Source organism: Dinoponera quadriceps, unplaced genomic scaffold (genome assembly GCF_001313825.1).
Source record: "Dinoponera quadriceps isolate SergipeBrazil2010 unplaced genomic scaffold, ASM131382v1 scaffold1169, whole genome shotgun sequence".
In the NCBI taxonomy this organism is placed as follows: Eukaryota; Metazoa; Arthropoda; class Insecta; order Hymenoptera; family Formicidae; genus Dinoponera; species Dinoponera quadriceps.
In genome coordinates this window covers 474,860-492,748 of record NW_014555522.1, presented here as the reverse complement: position 1 = coordinate 492,748, position 17,889 = coordinate 474,860, and the positions used below count along the sequence as shown (strand labels likewise).

The following is a 17,889-nucleotide window of genomic DNA, read 5'->3' as shown; positions in this document are numbered from 1 at the left end:
TTTTCCGTAGTATTCGATTACCGCGGCATTAAAATAAAAACGCGGCTGTTCGATACCAATATCACATTTTAAATCAACAATTTTTTCGTATAAATGCCCGTACGTGAATTTCCAATATTATTGGCGAAATTTTACAGGCACGGGAATCTTTTCCCTTTTCTTTTTATTTTACCGCATAACGCAAAAACGAGGAAAATGTAATGAATACAATTATAATTAATTATATTTGATTATAATTTCAAAATCAAGAATTCTCAAATTTTATACTTTTGGTATATCACACGCACGCACACACACACGCGCACACACACGCACACACACACGCACACACGCACACACACACACACACACACACACACACACACACACACACACACACACGCACGCACGCGTTATCTTAATATTATTACTTTTTTTTTTTAATTAATATATTGTGCAATATATATATATATATATATATATATATAGTTTAAACGTTATTATCTCTGAATGCAATACAGTTTAGATGTTTCATATCGTTTCACGTAAACGGATTCCATTTATTTGCGGTTAGAGAATACCGGACGAATCAGCAACTTTGTTGTAAAGTGATTTCATATTTCAATTATTGCTAATGAAAACTGATAAACATGACTGACATGAATGCATGATACCACGATAATCATTATTTCATTTTTCTTCTTCGTTGCGACAACTACATAAAATTTATCGAGGAAAATTATTCTCTCGTTCTCAGATATTCCGCGAATCCGGAGATCTCCGAACGACGATTTCCAGAAAAACGATACAAATGTCAAGAGCATGTGTGGTGACGATATACGAACAGTTGGAATCAAGAGAGAGAGAGAGAGAGACTTCACATTGGAATGAAAACAATGCTCGTTTTCTCCGCGCTGTGTTTCCGGCTTTTCGCGCTACAGAAAGAAAAAAGATTTAATATCTACCACGGCAACTCAGGATTTGAAGTTACGCCCGTCCACGGTAAAAAAAATTCGAAACAACAACCGTCAATCCTTTTGTAATACATTCGCGCTTGGTGACTAAAAATTATGTTGTAAAATAGGAGAACGTAGAAGGATCACACATGGAAAACTCCACGAGGCAAGGAAAAAATGCACTCTGTCCTTGACTGCTCTCTTCTTTTCACATGTCTCGCAAAATGAACGTATATTGCAAGAGAGAGAGAGAGAGAGAGAGAGAGAGAGAAATAATAGCATTTATTTTCGCTTTAGTGCTCTGCACTCTAAGAGCGTTTGATACATCGCAAAACAAAAGAAAAAGAAATAAATATATATATACATATATGTATAAAAAAGTTGAATGATTAAAGAAAAAAGATAAGAAATAAAATCAAAAAGGAGAAATATAGAAAACAGAGAGAGAGAGAGAAATGAAAGCCGCGATCATTGGTATCTAATACCTTTCCCGGTGAACATTGGAAATAGTAAGTGAAATTTTTCAGAAGGCGAAACGTTCATTTTCCACCGAACGATTTTTATAACGAATTCGCGTCAAACCCCTCGCGAATAAATTCGATAACGCGCTTTCACCGCGAACAAAAACCGTTCTCTCGCAAGTATATTTAATTCCGAAGGTAAAACCCGTGTTATTTCCGCGCCAGAGAAATCACGTACGGCAAATCTGCCGTATGATGAAACGTTTCGGCTGACATTCATGGTTAAAATTTCAACGTGCTAATCGCAAGAGCCAATACGAGCGGAGATCGATGAATAGCTGATTATAAGTTTTTTTCTCTGAAAAATTCCTAACGCTCTTCCGCAACATACGTATCTTTTTTCCTTCATTTATCACAGATAGTGCGATCGTACTATTTCAATAATACGAGAAAAGGAATTCGCGGCTATCGAAAAGGGAATAGGACGAGTGCAAACCAGGACGAATTAAAAAAATCCACCGACGCGCATCTTGAAATAGTGGACGTGTCGGAGTACGAATTACCCGACCAACTTAATTACAAGCTAAGGTAAGAAGAGCGAGGCTGTCGCGACGGCGATTAAAAGCGGCACCCCTTCCCAAAACAATTTAAGAAGCGGCCACATTTGCCGGCGGCAAATTTACAGAGCGGCTATTTGCCAAATTAATCAGCAACTTGTCCCGCGGAAAGGAATTATGCGGTCCCCTCAATTTCATGCAGAAACCGCACCGCCAACTGCATTAGAAACGGTCGGTGCTGAATCCGACGACGGAAACGCGCCGCGTTCTTAATTGCACGTTAAATTAACTCACCGGCTGACAGCGCGTGGTTAAAATTTCAACGAGCTAATCGAGGGAGCCGTTTCGCAGGGGAGCCCTCGATTCGCGAGTAACACTCGCGTGCATGGGGGCAGGCGGGGAAGGAGGACCGACGCTCATTGCCTTCACGTAGAAAATTGACCCGAAATGCATAAAAGCCGGAAACGTGACGCTATTTATTCTTCGGCGATCAATTCGTTTATTGCTACGCCCGTTGCATTTCCACTTCGTCAGCCCGTTTCGATCCGCGCGAATCGCTCGACCATGTCCATCGCAGCGCACGGCTGCAAATAACTTCGCTGGAGCAAGTAATGTGAAACTGAAATAATAGATAACGCCGGTCAACAAATTCACGTTTTGTCCGGCGAACGACATGGCCGAATCGACGGCGATCTCGATACGCTAATTCGGCAAACGGATATCAATTTTTGCGGCTCACACGCGGATTTTATGCTAACAACGCGTCAATTCGCCATCCGATCGTTAAATCGCGATACATTCAGGGTCATGTCGCAACGCACTTCCCATCGCGAAATTCAAGACCGGCAAAGAGCATTCCAATCTCCATATCTCCGGAGAAGAGCGCGAAAGTTCTAAAAAGTCTCAACTCCGAAAAGAGCGGTTATATCCTCTCCACTTAGTACCTAAGAAAAATTACGGCACCGTCGCGGAGAAGAAGAACGAGGAGGGCAAAGTCGTTTTCGCTCGATGGAGGGGGTCGTTAAAATTTCAGTCGAATAATCGTGGGAGGTATTCGTACCCATCGACTGCGCGCGAGCCGGCAGTTCGCCACATAGCGTAACATGAGAGAGAGAGAGAGAGAGAGAGCAACGGAAATATCCGTACGGGACGAGCCGGAAAAAGCGAAGGGCATATTTAATTATTTCTAAAGGCGGAAAGTGGGTCACACGGAAATAGACGTTGGACGTCCCAGGAAGCGCGGAGTGTGGAGGTTAAAACCGGGCGGGACGTGGCGCCGCTGATAGCCTTGCCGGCCAATAAGCTTTTACGCTAGATTAAAATTCATACCGCCACCGCCGCGTTCGTCGAGTTTCTAGCAGCGACTGGTTACAACGTCGTTTCTCAGAGTAGCCGCTTATGGATGAACGAGAAAAGTTCAGATGACCGCTTCGTTTACGATTCTCGCGCATCGACACGTTGTCGGAATCGAAAGGGTGCCTCGAATTGGTGACTTTTGGACTGGACGAAATTTACGCATAGAGTGTATCGAGAGTGAGAAAGGGAGAGAGAGTAAGAAAAAGGATGAAAGGAAGAGAGAGAGAGAGAGATGGCAGAAATAATTCCGGGAATTTGAAAATAGATGAAGTCGTGCGACACTCCGTTAAGCATAACATCCTTATTGTCGAAGGTACTTCACATCTACGTCACGACCACGAGTAAAGACGAAACGAAGAGGGTTGACGGATATCTCGCTGCCTCAGGTTTTTCTACTGGAATCTAGTCCGCGCGTCGGGGCGTATCGTTTCTTTCCGCGGCGCGAGTCTCCACGCTTTCATCTACGTTCATAAATCACTGTCGGTAGGTTTGAGCGAAACTGTATTTTCCTCCGTGGAAACGGTATTTTTGAATTCGATTCCGGTCGCACCGACGACGGTAAAGTGAGGTGTGCGAGAGGTGACGGGCAGGAAGCAGAGAGAGAGAGAGAGAGAGAGAGAGAGAGAGAGTGCGGAAAGAGAAAGCCGAGAAGGGCAAAACCGGTGTTCAGTTAGCACACGTTGTCCTAACAGATATAGCGGCGATAGCGAATTTTTAGCGAGGTCCGCGCTATATTTTATACTACAGATTTTAGCCCGCATAAATTCTCTGCGAGGTATCTCTGTGTGGCAATAGAAACATCCGCGTGTCGAACGTGAGAGTGCAGAGACGTTGCACGACGCGACGCGGCGTCCTCGGACTCGATACCAATCCCGTCACGATAGAGAGACGGCAGGCAGAATTGGAAATTTCGCGAATTGGGACAACGTTCGTGACCGTGGTCAGCCAACAACTCTCTACAACAGTACCCGGGTGCTCGGACCGTCACGTTTCGACACGGCTACATCCGCGACGAGTGGCTCGCGGCGGGTCAATATTTTCGACGCTGTACAGCTCGGAGCTCGATTATTTATCTGTAACTGTCGTTACATGACAGTTTCTACGAGCGGTGTCTGTATTCCCGGCTGTAATATGTGGCCGACTCAAGTGATTTATGGCCGCGCATAATTCCGTCGTTTCGCCGGTCATCGAGGACTCCTTCGTCCCGTGCGCGATCGAATCTTCACGCGCGCGTGGGCGTGCGCGAATCGTTAAAAAAATCGCGTTAATCGGCGACGTTGCGGTGATATAAGCGCGATCCAGTTTCACCGCGCTCGCTCGTTTTTCCGATCACGGGCGAGATAAATCATACGCCGAACAAAGTTCCGCGCTTTCCTAATAAATTCTAGATAAACCGTTCTTAACCACCGCGAGCTTCGCGGAATCCCGGGGGATCTATAAACGAGCTGCGTAGCGGATTCGCAAACAACGTACACATTTTTGCTCGGCGGCGGCGGGCGCAAACTAAATTCATAAATTACAAACGTAACACACAGACCAAGTGTATCCACATAGGTAATCGGAATATCTCCGAAGAAATTCCCGCTCCCCAAAGGCGGAGACTCATTTCCGCTTTATATCGTAATACCGTTAAAGTCGACGGTATCGGATTGCGCTGCGGAAACCACATTGTTTTCCTTCGAAAAAAAAAGAAAGAAAGGAAACAAATAGCCACGCGACATCCTGGGCAAAAATGAAATACGACCGTCGGGGAGATCGTAACGCGACCCATCGCTCTCGGTTCGTGCGCGATCACCCCGCATTTACAGTCGGCTTATGATGATGGACACACCCGATTTGGAAATTCCCGAGATTGGAATAACGGTCCTGGATGCGGTCGGCCCTCGATGCGTACGGTATACAGCTGCATAACTGCCAGTTTCAGCCAGGGACACGACGCGCCATGAATAAGTCTCTAACCGCTCTTGTTGGTCCGACATTGTCAGCGGGCAGCTTTCGACGGCACCGCCGCCGTTGTCACCCGGCCTTCTACGAGCCCTCGTTATGACGCCCGTAATGAGAACGTCGAAATTCAGTCTAACCCCTTTTACCACACCGCTGCTGCCGCTCATGAAGTCGCGATTCAATCACGAGAGAGAGAGAGAGAGAGAGAGAGATATCGATCATGCTTTCATTCGCGCAACGAGATGCCGAGGGGTGAATTAATGAAATCCAAGACGATTATGAAAACGGAGGATACACGATTCGTTTTCCGAATGCACAGGCTGCCCGCCATTAATGCCCAGTGAAACTGTGCAAAAATGACGCCCCTTTCGACGCAACGGTTCGAAACGGATTTCGCCCTTCGTTGAAATAGGACGGAAAATTTTTCTCGATCGCAGGACGAAATCGTTTTTCATTCTTTTACCCGGCAGCGAGTTACGACACGGGAATTTCGACATCCATGGCACATTTCCACGCTCGGCTCATAGATGAGAATTATACGAGAGAGAGAGAGAGAGAGAGAGAGAGAGAGAGAGAGAAGGGCGAAGTGTCGCTTCCACCGCAGTGCGCCTCTCTCGACGGTGAAGTAAGTTCGCCGCAGTCACTGGGCGTACTGGTAATTAAAGTAATGAAGGATAAACCGCCCGAAGTAGCTCGTGTAATTTATCCGCGACTACCTCTCCGACTAGCTCATTATTGTACTTTGATCTTCCTCGATGTGAATTCCATCCGCTCTGCGCTCGCCTCGTTTCCCTCCGCCTCACCCGACTCACGCGGCCACGTTCGTCCAATTTTTACGGAGGTACAACGATCTCTGCAAATAATTGTTCTAAGCGGAACGGTCGGCAACAGAGCGCGCGGATTAACTCCCGTATCGCGCGAAACGCGGGAACCATATGTTCCACATTTTGCGGGATAATTTAAACTAAACATTTGTTCTCGGTGAGAAATTACGGCCGCGGGAGAGATAAGAATAAATAATATCTAATCGCTAATAAATATCCGCGGCGTGCACGTTCGCGAGCGATTATTTACGGTGTCTTTCGTGGAAGTGCTCCGCCGGCGGAAATTCTCTCTGTTATCCCGACAAAAGAGTCGCTATCTCGGATCGCGCTGAAAATATCGCGCGATAAAAAAAAGAAGAAAGCTGCATCATTAATCTCGCACAGACACATATTAATTAACTTTTTTAATTCATGCCGCTCGCATGCATAATGGACGGGAGAGCTTTTTATAAAGCGCCACGCGCGTGTCAAGGTCGTACCTATACACACTGAATAATGCAGGTGGACGAAAATATAATTCACCACGTGCATGGCGCGCGTTATATAGTGCGCTACCGCGCGGTTGCCGCGAAGAATTGCACGCTATAAAATTACCGTAGTAATACGGAGGAATACGGGAAGTACGAGCCGGACCCATAAAAGTTTCAAGCAGTTTTCTAATTTAAACTCCCGGGGAGCTTTCTGCTTCATTAAAGCCCTATCTTATCGAGCGGAAATATTCATGTAAATTGTGGTCTTAGGTGCACCGTACGTTCACAAGCCGGCGCTCCTCTACAGAACGGACATTATTTCCATATCGACTTTTATGGTGCACCCGCGCGCTCGCCCGCCAACGAAAATTTATCGCCGGCGAGTGCAGTGTTTTAAAACAATATTTTCGGTGGCTGAGGAGAAGAGCGAGAGGATAAAATTATATTTTCATCCTGCGCTATTTCTCGCCGATCGGCAGGCGCGGCTCAGAGTCATCGTGTTAACGAGTCGCCAAATGTCGCTTTACTGCCGCGACAATATTCGCGTGGTGCGATGTCAATAAAAACGGGAATACTCTTCCGGCCCCTTCCCGATGCGTTTGATAAGACTTGAAAAGAAGGGAATGTCACTTTCTTTCCTGCGTTAACGAGAGTCGTACAAATTCCGGATGATATATTTCTATAATTGCCGAAAAAGCCTACGAATCACGTTTCGAGCTCCCCCGAAGGAAGATGTGGGTCGATCTGTTACGGCTCTATCCTAATCGATCACGTCGCTGTCTCATCTGCGAATCCCAATAAGGTCTCATCGTAAATTCTCTGCTCCAGGACACCAACGGGCCTGGAAGACGTCAGCAAGTATCCGGAGCTCTTCGCGGAATTGCTAGCGCGTGGCTGGTCGGAGAGAGACATTCAGAAGCTGGCTGGCCTGAATCTTATACGGGTGTTCAAGGCGGTGGAACAGGTAAATTATTCTCCCTCGAGAAAAAAAATTGAAAGAAAGAGAAGGGAGAGAAGGACGTCTCTTCCGTCCGACCTCTCACGCCGCGACGCGCCGCATCCGCGAGCTTGATGAAAAAGCGAACGCGCGTGGCCGAAGGTGGAGAAGTCGCTTCGACGAGAGTGAACGGAGTGAGCGCTCGTTTCTGCCGCGAGATAACCGATGGCCTGGTTCGGGTTAGCCGACTCGACCAATATCGGATTTAATAAAGCACACAAATCATGCATCCGGCCCGCTCGGTGCATCGTCGGACGAGAAACCCGGGCGATTTTTGCTCCCTTGGAGCCCTGCCAGCCGTAGTAGAACCAGCTGGCACAATCCACTACCCCATTCGATGGTCCCTTTTCTCCCTTCCTCTGCTTTTCTCTCCTCTTCCACCACCCCACCCATCCTGTGTCTCTCTTTCTCTTGCGCGCGCTCATGACGCATAGCCACGGTTATATATGACGTGTGTATTAAACGGCTCTAAAGTATCGCGCTGCATCGCTCAACACTGACGTTTCATAATATAAGTGCACTTTACGAAAGATAAGCCCGGACGTTCAAGGGGGAATCTGTTCCACCCCGCCGGTACCTTTTACTCGTCAACGCTTTAATTAAAATCCAACGCTTAAAACGCGCTTTCTTCCGCGCACGAAATTACGGTAAAATGTAATTGTGTGTTCAGTTGAACGAAAAAAAAAGGGAAAATAATTGTAATAATTTGTTGTAACACGTTTCTTCATTTGTTGAATTTTAACAAGCATAGAGATCGTCGATGGAAACGTGTGGGATCAAAGTTGCAGCGTTGGAAAGATTAAAAGCGTTATAATCGGTCGAATTTCCCGTCTGCTCGTTCATCTAATTATAATATTGGTAGTGTTTCGCTAATGAAAACGCATCCCGTCGAAATTTCACCGCATTCTCTAATGCTTCGTTGAAATTATATTAAATTTCATTCGGCTTCTATACTTCGGGGCCGCTCTATTAATGTCTCGTATATTTCAACGTTAAACGCCCTCGCTTTCGGCACAGTCGAATGCAGATCACCCTGCGAGAATTCCGCGCCTGAAAATGTTCCAGCCCCGGACATTACCCCCGTAGTAGTACATGCCCTGACAGGAATGATGTGAGAAATTATGTGCGCCGGATGTTCCGGATGTTTGAGGACGCTCAGGATGACCGTTGTTGAAATTACTGTGATAATTTAATTGCGGTGCGGTGCGGTCAACGGAACCGCGCGGTTATTTGCCCGAAGCAAGAATCGTTTATTATATTTAGAGAAGAATGTGCATTATCCTACATTTGGATTGTAACGTAATAAACCATCGCGATGAGTTACGCGCGAAAGCGTAAATTTCGCATTCATTCACTTAACAATTCTCTCGGGTTCCCGTAAGAACAAAGATTCACAGCATGAGCGCGCGCGCTGCTAGCCCGGGCCGGGGAAATTAAAATTATTCTGCGAATTCTCTTCGGTGATTTACTGCCACGTCACGGAAAAATGCGGTTCCGAGGGAGACACGACGTTATCAGCAGCAGCGAAAAAGCTGCGACACAATGGAAGCCTAATGGAAGCGTATTACACGTAACCGCGCCGCGTCACGTCACACTGCCATCGCCGTCTTAAATTATCCCGGTCTAATCCGACGTGTAATTTTCCAGACCAGTCTTAGGAGATTATTTGATTATTGGAATACGAAAATGTGAACTTCACCTCCACGATCGGGGATAATTTGCAGCGCGGATCATGGGGAAATTCATGCGCTTATGAATCGAGTTTCTTCCGGCTGAGAAACAGCGAGCTGCCATTAATTCTCGACGTGCAAATTCGAAGGGAGAAGTCGTCCTCCCTTCTTACCTGAAATACACGCACACGTGCGCGCATATTCCCATACATACACAAATTCCGTGCACTTCGCTTTTCTCAACGCTTTAGAGTCGACAAGGTTGAGTGAAGAGGGCAAATCCTTTGAGCAATTTCAACCCCTCTCGTCGTCGTTTTCCACTCCTCTCCTCTACCCTTTATCCCGGGAGGTGGTCCAGGTTACGCGGCGGGCGAGAAACCTCGTAATTGCTGAAATAATGACCATGCCTACGGCGCGGCGAACAAAATGGTGGCGATTACGTTACCTTGAAATTCAATTCCACTATTGTTCCTCGTACGAGGGGGCGGAATCTGAAGGAACTTTGATACTGTTTCGTAAGATCGCGGTATCCCCGCCAAACGCTCGCTACAAGTCGTCGTCGTCGTCCGGAAACAGCGGTGAAAATTCCTCGTAATATAATCAGCGTCGTACACACCCGCATTATGCAAATCGCCATCTCGAAATACGTTAATGGCGGCCAAAGGTCCCTTTTCGATTTTCCCGGTCTTTTGTTCTTCCGGATGAATTGTAATCGCCAAGCCCATTTCAGAAGAGGGATTTGTTGACAAAAAAATTGCTACTTTTTATATGGACTCGCATCCGTGTACGAAGTGAAACCTTGCGTCAAACACTATAGGTTTTTCGTATTTCTCGAAAAATAAACATTACAGAGCGATGGTTTTTTTTTTTTTAGAAAACCGATGCAACTTATGAATTGCACGTGCGATTTTTCCGAGACGCGACGATTTTCCGTTCTCATTCGACAGACAAATTACAGAAGATACTTGGATTCTATTCCTTCACACTTTCCCCTTCTCACCCCTTCCATTAGAGAGCGACCAACAGAATAGATCACCTACAAACATCCGTCACTGCGCCACGAGCAATAACATAATCAGCATTGTTTATGCTGGTTTACTCCGTATTATCGGTTTGCTCCGTATTGATATTCATCACTGCAAAACTCCGCACAATATTCAGCCCGAATTCCCTCCTCGTTTTCCTCCACGTTTTATGTCAGTCGTAACAACACTATCTCGTAAATATCGAGGTGCATAAGGTATATTACATAAGGTATGCACGTTCGATGCACCAGCATTCGCGCGAGAATGTATATTTAAAGAGTAAAAAACTTTAGTACGATTAGCGTCCAGCCGCGTATTATATGTGCAATTTTGACACGAATATTAAATTCGCGAGTATCTTAAATATAGCGAGGCGCATAATAGAGTTTCCAGGAAAAAGAAACGCGGAACACTTAATGTTCTAAATAGCAATACACCGATTTTCCTATTGCACAGTTTGGAAAAGTGTGCGATCGAACAGCGAGACTGTCGGTGCATTTATGAGGGGAGCCTTTCAACGCCCATTAACGTTCTAATCTCTCATTCAGTTGTTTCAAGCGTCCGCGGTTGATGTTTCAGAGGAAAAAATTTCAATTTTAAAACAGAATACACGGAGATGACGAAGAGGAAAGGATATTACTGTACCATAGAGACGTTCGCATTGCTCGCTCGCGTTTACAACCGCAACGTTATGCGTCCAAGGCGCAAAAGCGACAATAAAGGTGGATTTGATTAGACAGTCAACGTGCTTCTATACATCGCGTGCTCATTTCCTTTCTTCCTTCGCCTGAACGCCGGAGATGCACCATCATTACTCTATGCACTCGTTTAATTGGAAATTCACCGGAGTAACGAGATGAAACGCCACGTCATGAAGACGACTTCGCGTTACGGAGTGTCAAACGTAAATGAAACGTATGAAAGTTCAAAGTAACTGTCACGATTCGTTCTGCTTTTTTTTCCTCTATCGTGTCCCGATTGTAATTTCACCGTCAACAAATTGTACGAAGTCGAACGCGACGAGCCAAACGTAACGCGACTGTCGGGCTTTCATTTCTGACAATAACGAATTCCCTTTCATCCGCCCAAATGTCATGTTTCTTGTTTTCACAGTCAGCGAAAAATTAATTTCATAGGTTCTCGCACGACTGATTTGATCTCATAGAGATTATTTGAGGAAAAATCATCTCGAATCCCGACGAACCCGTTATATTTGCTGCCGCGACCTTTTGTATAATATTGGTGCCTTGCTGTGCAAGTAACCAATGACCGAAAAATTGCAGTTGCGTTTACGCGGCGTAAATATTTGCGATAGGCGGTGGCCGCCGCCTTCCTATCGCGCTGGTTTAATTGAAAAACTGCAGACTGGATTTCGGGACGGGAGTGAAATTTACGCCGCGCAGGCCTAATATGTATTCCGCCCGGAATCAATCCCGGACGCGTGGCGGGGGAGGTCGTTTCCTTACTTTATGAAAGCGAAATAAATCCCGCAGAGAGAGAGAGCGCGAAAAGAAAGAAAAAAAAAAAAAGAAACGAAGCTGACGTCTCGAAGTCAATGAAAGCTTTTTACATCCCGGCGATAAATTATTTCCGTACGAATCAAAAAGACTACCCCCTTCGCGCCGTAAAAAAACAGCTCCCAGGAAAAGGTGCAAGAAGGATCTCGAATCGAATGACACAACTTTTATATCTCTCCCGATATATGAAACGTTTATTCCTTTCACCCTCTTCGCGCCCGGATACGACGGATGCAGCATCATCAATCTTCGTGTTCGTTTAATTAGTACCGGGAGTAACACGAGACATCAGCTCGCAGCCATCAAACTCAACGAAATCGCGACAGCGATCTTTACAATTACTCGAAAGGGGGGTAATGAAAAGCAGCAAAGCACGAATATGACAAGCACAGCGACGAATTAGAAAAAAAAAAACCCTTTCGAAAAACAACGGTGCTTCTTCTTTTTCCTCACGCTATTGTCGTCGTCGTCGTCGTCAATCTCGTTTTTCGCGCGCACGGTGCGGTAAATTGCTGTCGATATATTAAATCATAAATATGTTAATCTCTTGCCGCGGATTCTGACCCTTGACCCGCGCCGTATGCGTCGCGGCGATTTTTCGTCATCACGCCGGAGAAGAGAGCGGCGTGTCGTGGGCATCGCTGTCGCGTTCGTCAGCCGTCGAAAGCTGCGTTTTCGGTGAAGCCCCGCGGGAGAGTTAATGGGCTTCACCGAGAATTGATGGGCGGCGTGCATGCCCGTATGAAATATATCGCGCGCCGCACCGACTTTTTTCCGCCGTACCACCCCTGCACGCTCGTCTTTGCCTTTCATCGTTGCCCATCCCGCGCGCGCGCGAGCGCGAACATCCTTTTTATTTTCTCTGCTACTACTACAACGGCAATCGCCGGGCGCGATTTTTCCTGAGAACATTTGCGACGTGCGCGGTCTTCCATCTTCGCCATGCCCTCAGAAGCTATGCCTCGGGAGAGAGACGTAGTGCGGCGTGGCGCGACGCGCCGCCAAATTCATTGACCTTTTTTTAGAGCACGCCGCCGGAATGCACCCGAGAAAAATGACGAACGCTGGCTCCTCCTTCGCGCATGCAAATATTTCGATTAAATCGCTTCCGAGAGCAATTTAATATTCACGGTGTGAACCTCTTTCGAAACCTCTCATATCCCCTAATGTAGGGGCATTGTCGGAACAGCTGGCTGTTACAGTAATTTAATTATGTTAATTTAATTAATTTAATTAATTTAAGCAATTCAAGTAATTTAATTGATTTAATTAATTTAAATTTAATTTAATTTAATTTAATTTAATTTCGTAAAAAAATATTTATATGTAATTAAAAGCAGCCGATACTCTCGAGATTTTAAAAGTCAAAAATGAGAGAACGAGGGAATCCCGGGGAAAATTAAACATTTCCAAAAACGCAAGGATACATTTAATAGTGTTAGTGTTCCTCTTTTACACTTCGAGTAGACCATAATCAACGAGCGCGTCGTGGATCATCGACCCTCTCACGGCGAATTTACAGATGTACGCGCGGAGATTACGATGAGTGATCGGCGAATGTAAACTATGGTTGATACGATTGTTCCACGAGCGCTCAGCGTTCGATCGTAGTCGATACGGCGCGTACCAAGCGGCTAAGCGTATAAATCATCCGTAAGCCACACTTTAACAGTCAGTAACTCAGCAATTTACTACATCGCAACTCTCCCTCTCTCGTTATATGTGTCTGTGCAGATTCGCGACAGCATGGCCGCGGAGGGTATGGAGCCCCTGGAGGAGGAGATCCCGCACGAGGACATAATCGGTCGCGATTACTGCCGTTACACCATAAAGCGCCCGATGGCGCCTTAAACCGTCAGAATCCTCTTTTGGCGAAGGGACGAAGAAACGAACGGAACGCAAGCACGACGATGGCGATCGAAGCGGAAACAGAGAGAACGAAGCGATCGAGAGGAAGGAATAAGATCACTGCCCCAGCGGGAGTAAAACTCACCCTTTACAACTTTACCCCAAGTTCGCGACCGCTCGCATCTCCCAGGGACGGCTCTGTGTCCGCACACACACACATACACACGCACTTACACACAAAAACGAATACACACGTACACATATAAATACATGTACACATACTACTCTGTTCCTCCCCTACCCTCACTTTCACACACACTCTCTCTCTCTCTCTCTCTCTCTCACTCTCACTCCTTTCGATCCTACTCGACGTTATCCACGATTCTCATCTTTGTACGTAAGTAGGTAGGTAAACTCGATTTCCGCCAGAGATACCGAAGCTGCGAGAGATGCGAGTGCTCGCGAAGGATATCGAGCGAGACGGCCAGTGGCACGTCAGTACCGCGACCGGAGGTACGAAGCTTCCGGCAAAAATTGCAGCTGGAACAAACACGTATCGCTAATCACGCCCGGGAAATAATCAGAATCTAATTCTCGAATCGCGCGACTTCGCTTGCGCGTCGATGATCCGCTCTGTCCGCGTCTAAACAATAAAAAGAAAATACAAAAGATCTTTGTAATTACTGATCGTCGTAACCAATCGTTATCGTCGATTATTAATAACGCGCCTGAACTCGCCAGTGTGTCGAATAAAAATTCATTTAAACGCGAATCGGTTTTGAATTTGCGCGTTTCACAACTCGATCCACCTGTCGATCGATTCGTTCCGCGTCCGCGACTCTTCGATCTTTATTACATTTAATAACCGTACGCAGCTTAATCGATTATTCCCAATAATAACGGTATGCTGCGTATTAATGAAGCAACGGTCTATTAATTTGAAACTAGCGCGGGCATTACTATTGTAGCGCTATCGATTACTCCAACCCGCCATTGTCAAGCTATTGTATAATTTATCAACTTACCCTAGAAAATCAAATAGTCGAGCGACGAATACATGCAAAATTATGTTACGCGCTCGGTGGCGCGGTCAACTTGCGAGAGTCCCATTTGGCGGTAACGGGAATACAGCCTTTTCACCACTGCCTCGTTTTAATTAATTCGTTATCTACTTATATCAAACGAAACGCACAACGGCCTTTATTCGCAGCCAGTTAGGAACAAAGGAATTACGCGACTGTAAAACGATCGTCGAGAATCACTGCGGCGTACGGTCGTCCGATTGTAGTGTTGCGGTACTGATACGTACACCCCGTCGTGCGATGGTTGAACGAAAGAGCGCGTGCCTCGTGTGCATCGTTGACAAAAGAAACAGCCGGCTCGATCGAGCTGCCGATGCTGGCCGAAAGGTAAGAACGGAACATAGAAACCGACAACGGCACGACAACGAGGCGACGAACGCACATTATCACTGCGATACGAAGACCAACGCGTTTGTATAAATGTTTAACGATTTAGCCACGGGCATACTCGATGTTAAATTTGTACTCAGCGATTTCCTCGTCGAAGCTGGAACCAAAAACACTGTCCTAGTCAATAATTATATTATGTATACATCGCGACACTGAACACGTGCGACGAAATATGGGCGATTACTCGAGTGCGAATGGACGATCGTTTGCGAATGTAAAACCGTACGAAAGAAGGAACGAGAGAGAAAGAGAGAGAGAGAGAGAGAAAAAGAAGAGAGTGAGTGACGCGACGTGCGTGTGTATGTGTGTGCGCAAATGACTACACAACTTGTACATACGGTACCTGAAGTCGAAAAAAAAACGAAAAAACATATTATTCCTCCAGCACGTCAAGCCGACCATGTTGGATCGAAGAGCCAGGTCAACCCGAGTGTCCTCGATTCCTTTTAAGCTACCCCGACACAAAGTCGTGTCGCGCGACGGGTAGGCGAAATATTTCGATATTCCAGCTCGCTGTTGTCGAGCGATACACTCGCGGTTTTGTGAGGACTGATCCTCCCTTTAATCTCGCCGGCTGCGATTCGAGATGGTAGGCTTGACCAACGACGCGATCTACGAGGAGCTACGAACGAGGCTAATCGCGAAGCGACTGGGACACACCGTCGACCAAGTCGATAATCATGTCGCTCGATACTTGTGTGTAAGCCTTTCCTACGATTTTGCACGATCGAAGTTGAACGTCGATACATATTACGTCGGCGTATATCAAATTCAACGATGGTTTTTTTAATTCTATACCGTGGTTACGCCACAATTCGCCGCCGCGTACGATTCTGAAAAAAAAGGGAAAGAAGAGAAAGAGAGAGAGAGAGGAAAGAGTCGCGAGATTTTTCGTCTCGCGCAGTCCTGCGCAGGCGGACCGTTTTGCACCAAAATTTTATCATAGCGAAGAGCAAACCGGTGAAAAGCATCGGAGCACTCGAACGAATGCATCGACTTCCCTCGTGCCACGACGATATGGTCGTTAATAACTCTCTATTGAGCGGCTGTTTAATTCAACGTAAATCACTCAACGAGTGATACACCAACGTTGATACATCAAGCGTCAGAAATATTCGCGTACGTTTTCATCCGGGATGAAGAATGGAAATTCAGTTGCGTGTATTCTAATCGGGCGATATTACACTTCGTGGTACGCAGGTACGCGCCATGAAACTGCACAAAACTGTAGACGTCGGATTTTGTTTATTCGCATTGTTACAAACGCAGCACTATGCAGTAGAGAGTTAATCAAACCGATCGCACGTCCGATCGATCTAGCGACCATTCTCGTGCGAGCAGAATAGGATCGACGAAACGCGAGCCTCGTAACTAATATCTCATAAGGTTTCGAAAGTTACTGGTATCTAAAATAAATCTACGGCAAGTCGAATGCCGTCGTTGCAAAAGCGAGCGAGTTCTCATTTATTTCCATCCTGCCCTTAGATATTATCGTTAATATAAGCATGAATATTTACACGACGAAAAATATTCACGGCAATTATGAGTCGGAGGATGCCGTTATAAATCAACGTATGAGAAATCAAAGTAAATGGCAGACCGGAGAGCGTTAAGATTGATCTTCATAAAAGGGAAAATTACATCCGAAAAGAGGTGAAATTCGCAATATGTCAGTAGTTTATACTTTTGTACGAGAACGTGTTATTCCAAGCTCGAACGTCACTTCATCAATGAGCTTAACTTATTCAAACGGCAAGAGGAAAATCCTCGCTATAATTTACGTTTTTCAGGCGGAAATACAAAAAACGTCGACGGACCAAACTCACGTGCGAATGTGCAGCCATCGAGTGGGAACGACGAGGAAGTTAGGAAAGAGCGAGAGCATCGTATGTCCGTATAGATGAGCGGGCGGACGGCCCTTTCAACGATAATTAATTTCTCCGCCCATTCGCGGAACCCTAACGAGCTCGTTAAAAAGTTTCGACACGTTTAGACCCGGATTCGGCCATGGAAAAACCATTTAAGCTTCTTTCCTTCGTCGACTCGTGGGGTTGAATGGGACCGGCTAGTTTCTACGCGCGGCCCTCGACCGTCCCTCGGAACCGACTGCTTTTTTCCCCGTCTTCCGACGTCTATCTCGCGCCGTTACGATCCTCACCTCCACCTTCTCTCACTCGCGCTCGACTGCCAGCCGCGCACCCACCCCTCGTCGTTCACCTCGCAACGGTCTCCCATCGTCTGGGCTGCAGCTTTCAGCTTTTTCTCCCGCTGTCGTTCAGCTGACACTCCGCCGCAGAAACGCGACGGAGGAAACACGGACGGCGAAGGCGGGTGGAAAAATAAAAACGAAAGGGAAACTAGCCACGAATAAAGAACGAAGACGGGGTGCGAAAGACGGCGGAAACGAAGAGGCCGCGAGAGAAGGTCTCCGGAGGTGCCGGCGGCCCATCTCTGAGAGCCACTCTTTGTTTCGCCTCCCGGCAAGATATCGGCTAAGTTTACCGTGGAAACTCGACCTATAAATTTCACCCCTTAATACGGCCCGGAACGTATAATATGAAACCGACGAGTTATACCTCGCGGCCGTTTTAAGAAACGCCTGACGGCGTTACTCTCCCGGAGAACCGCTCGCGTTTCTTCTGGGGCGTGCGCGACGGAATTTGTTGGATTTGCAAAAAGTTCGCGGACGATATTCCCGAATGCGCACGGCGCGTGAACGTTGGCCATGGAACAAAAAGAGCTCTTAAAGTTAGGAAAACGTTCTAGCCACAGCCTGCCTGGGAAGAAAGAGCTGGAGAGAAAAAAGAGGGAAA

General features: G+C 46.5%; 1 protein-coding gene across 1 annotated transcript in view; it reads left to right on the top strand.

Moving 5' to 3' along the window:
• The window catches only part of LOC106744595 (dipeptidase 1), an 88,357-nt gene extending 71,062 nt beyond the window's left edge, over nucleotides 1–17,295 (top strand). The window contains exons 9-10 of the mRNA XM_014619510.1: nucleotides 7,376–7,511; nucleotides 13,491–17,295. Of these exons, the coding sequence (XP_014474996.1) occupies nucleotides 7,376–7,511; nucleotides 13,491–13,607 (253 nt within the window). The 3' untranslated portion in view covers nucleotides 13,608–17,295. The remainder of the gene's footprint in view (nucleotides 1–7,375; nucleotides 7,512–13,490) is intronic.
• The last annotated feature ends 594 nt before the right edge of the window (nucleotides 17,296–17,889 follow it).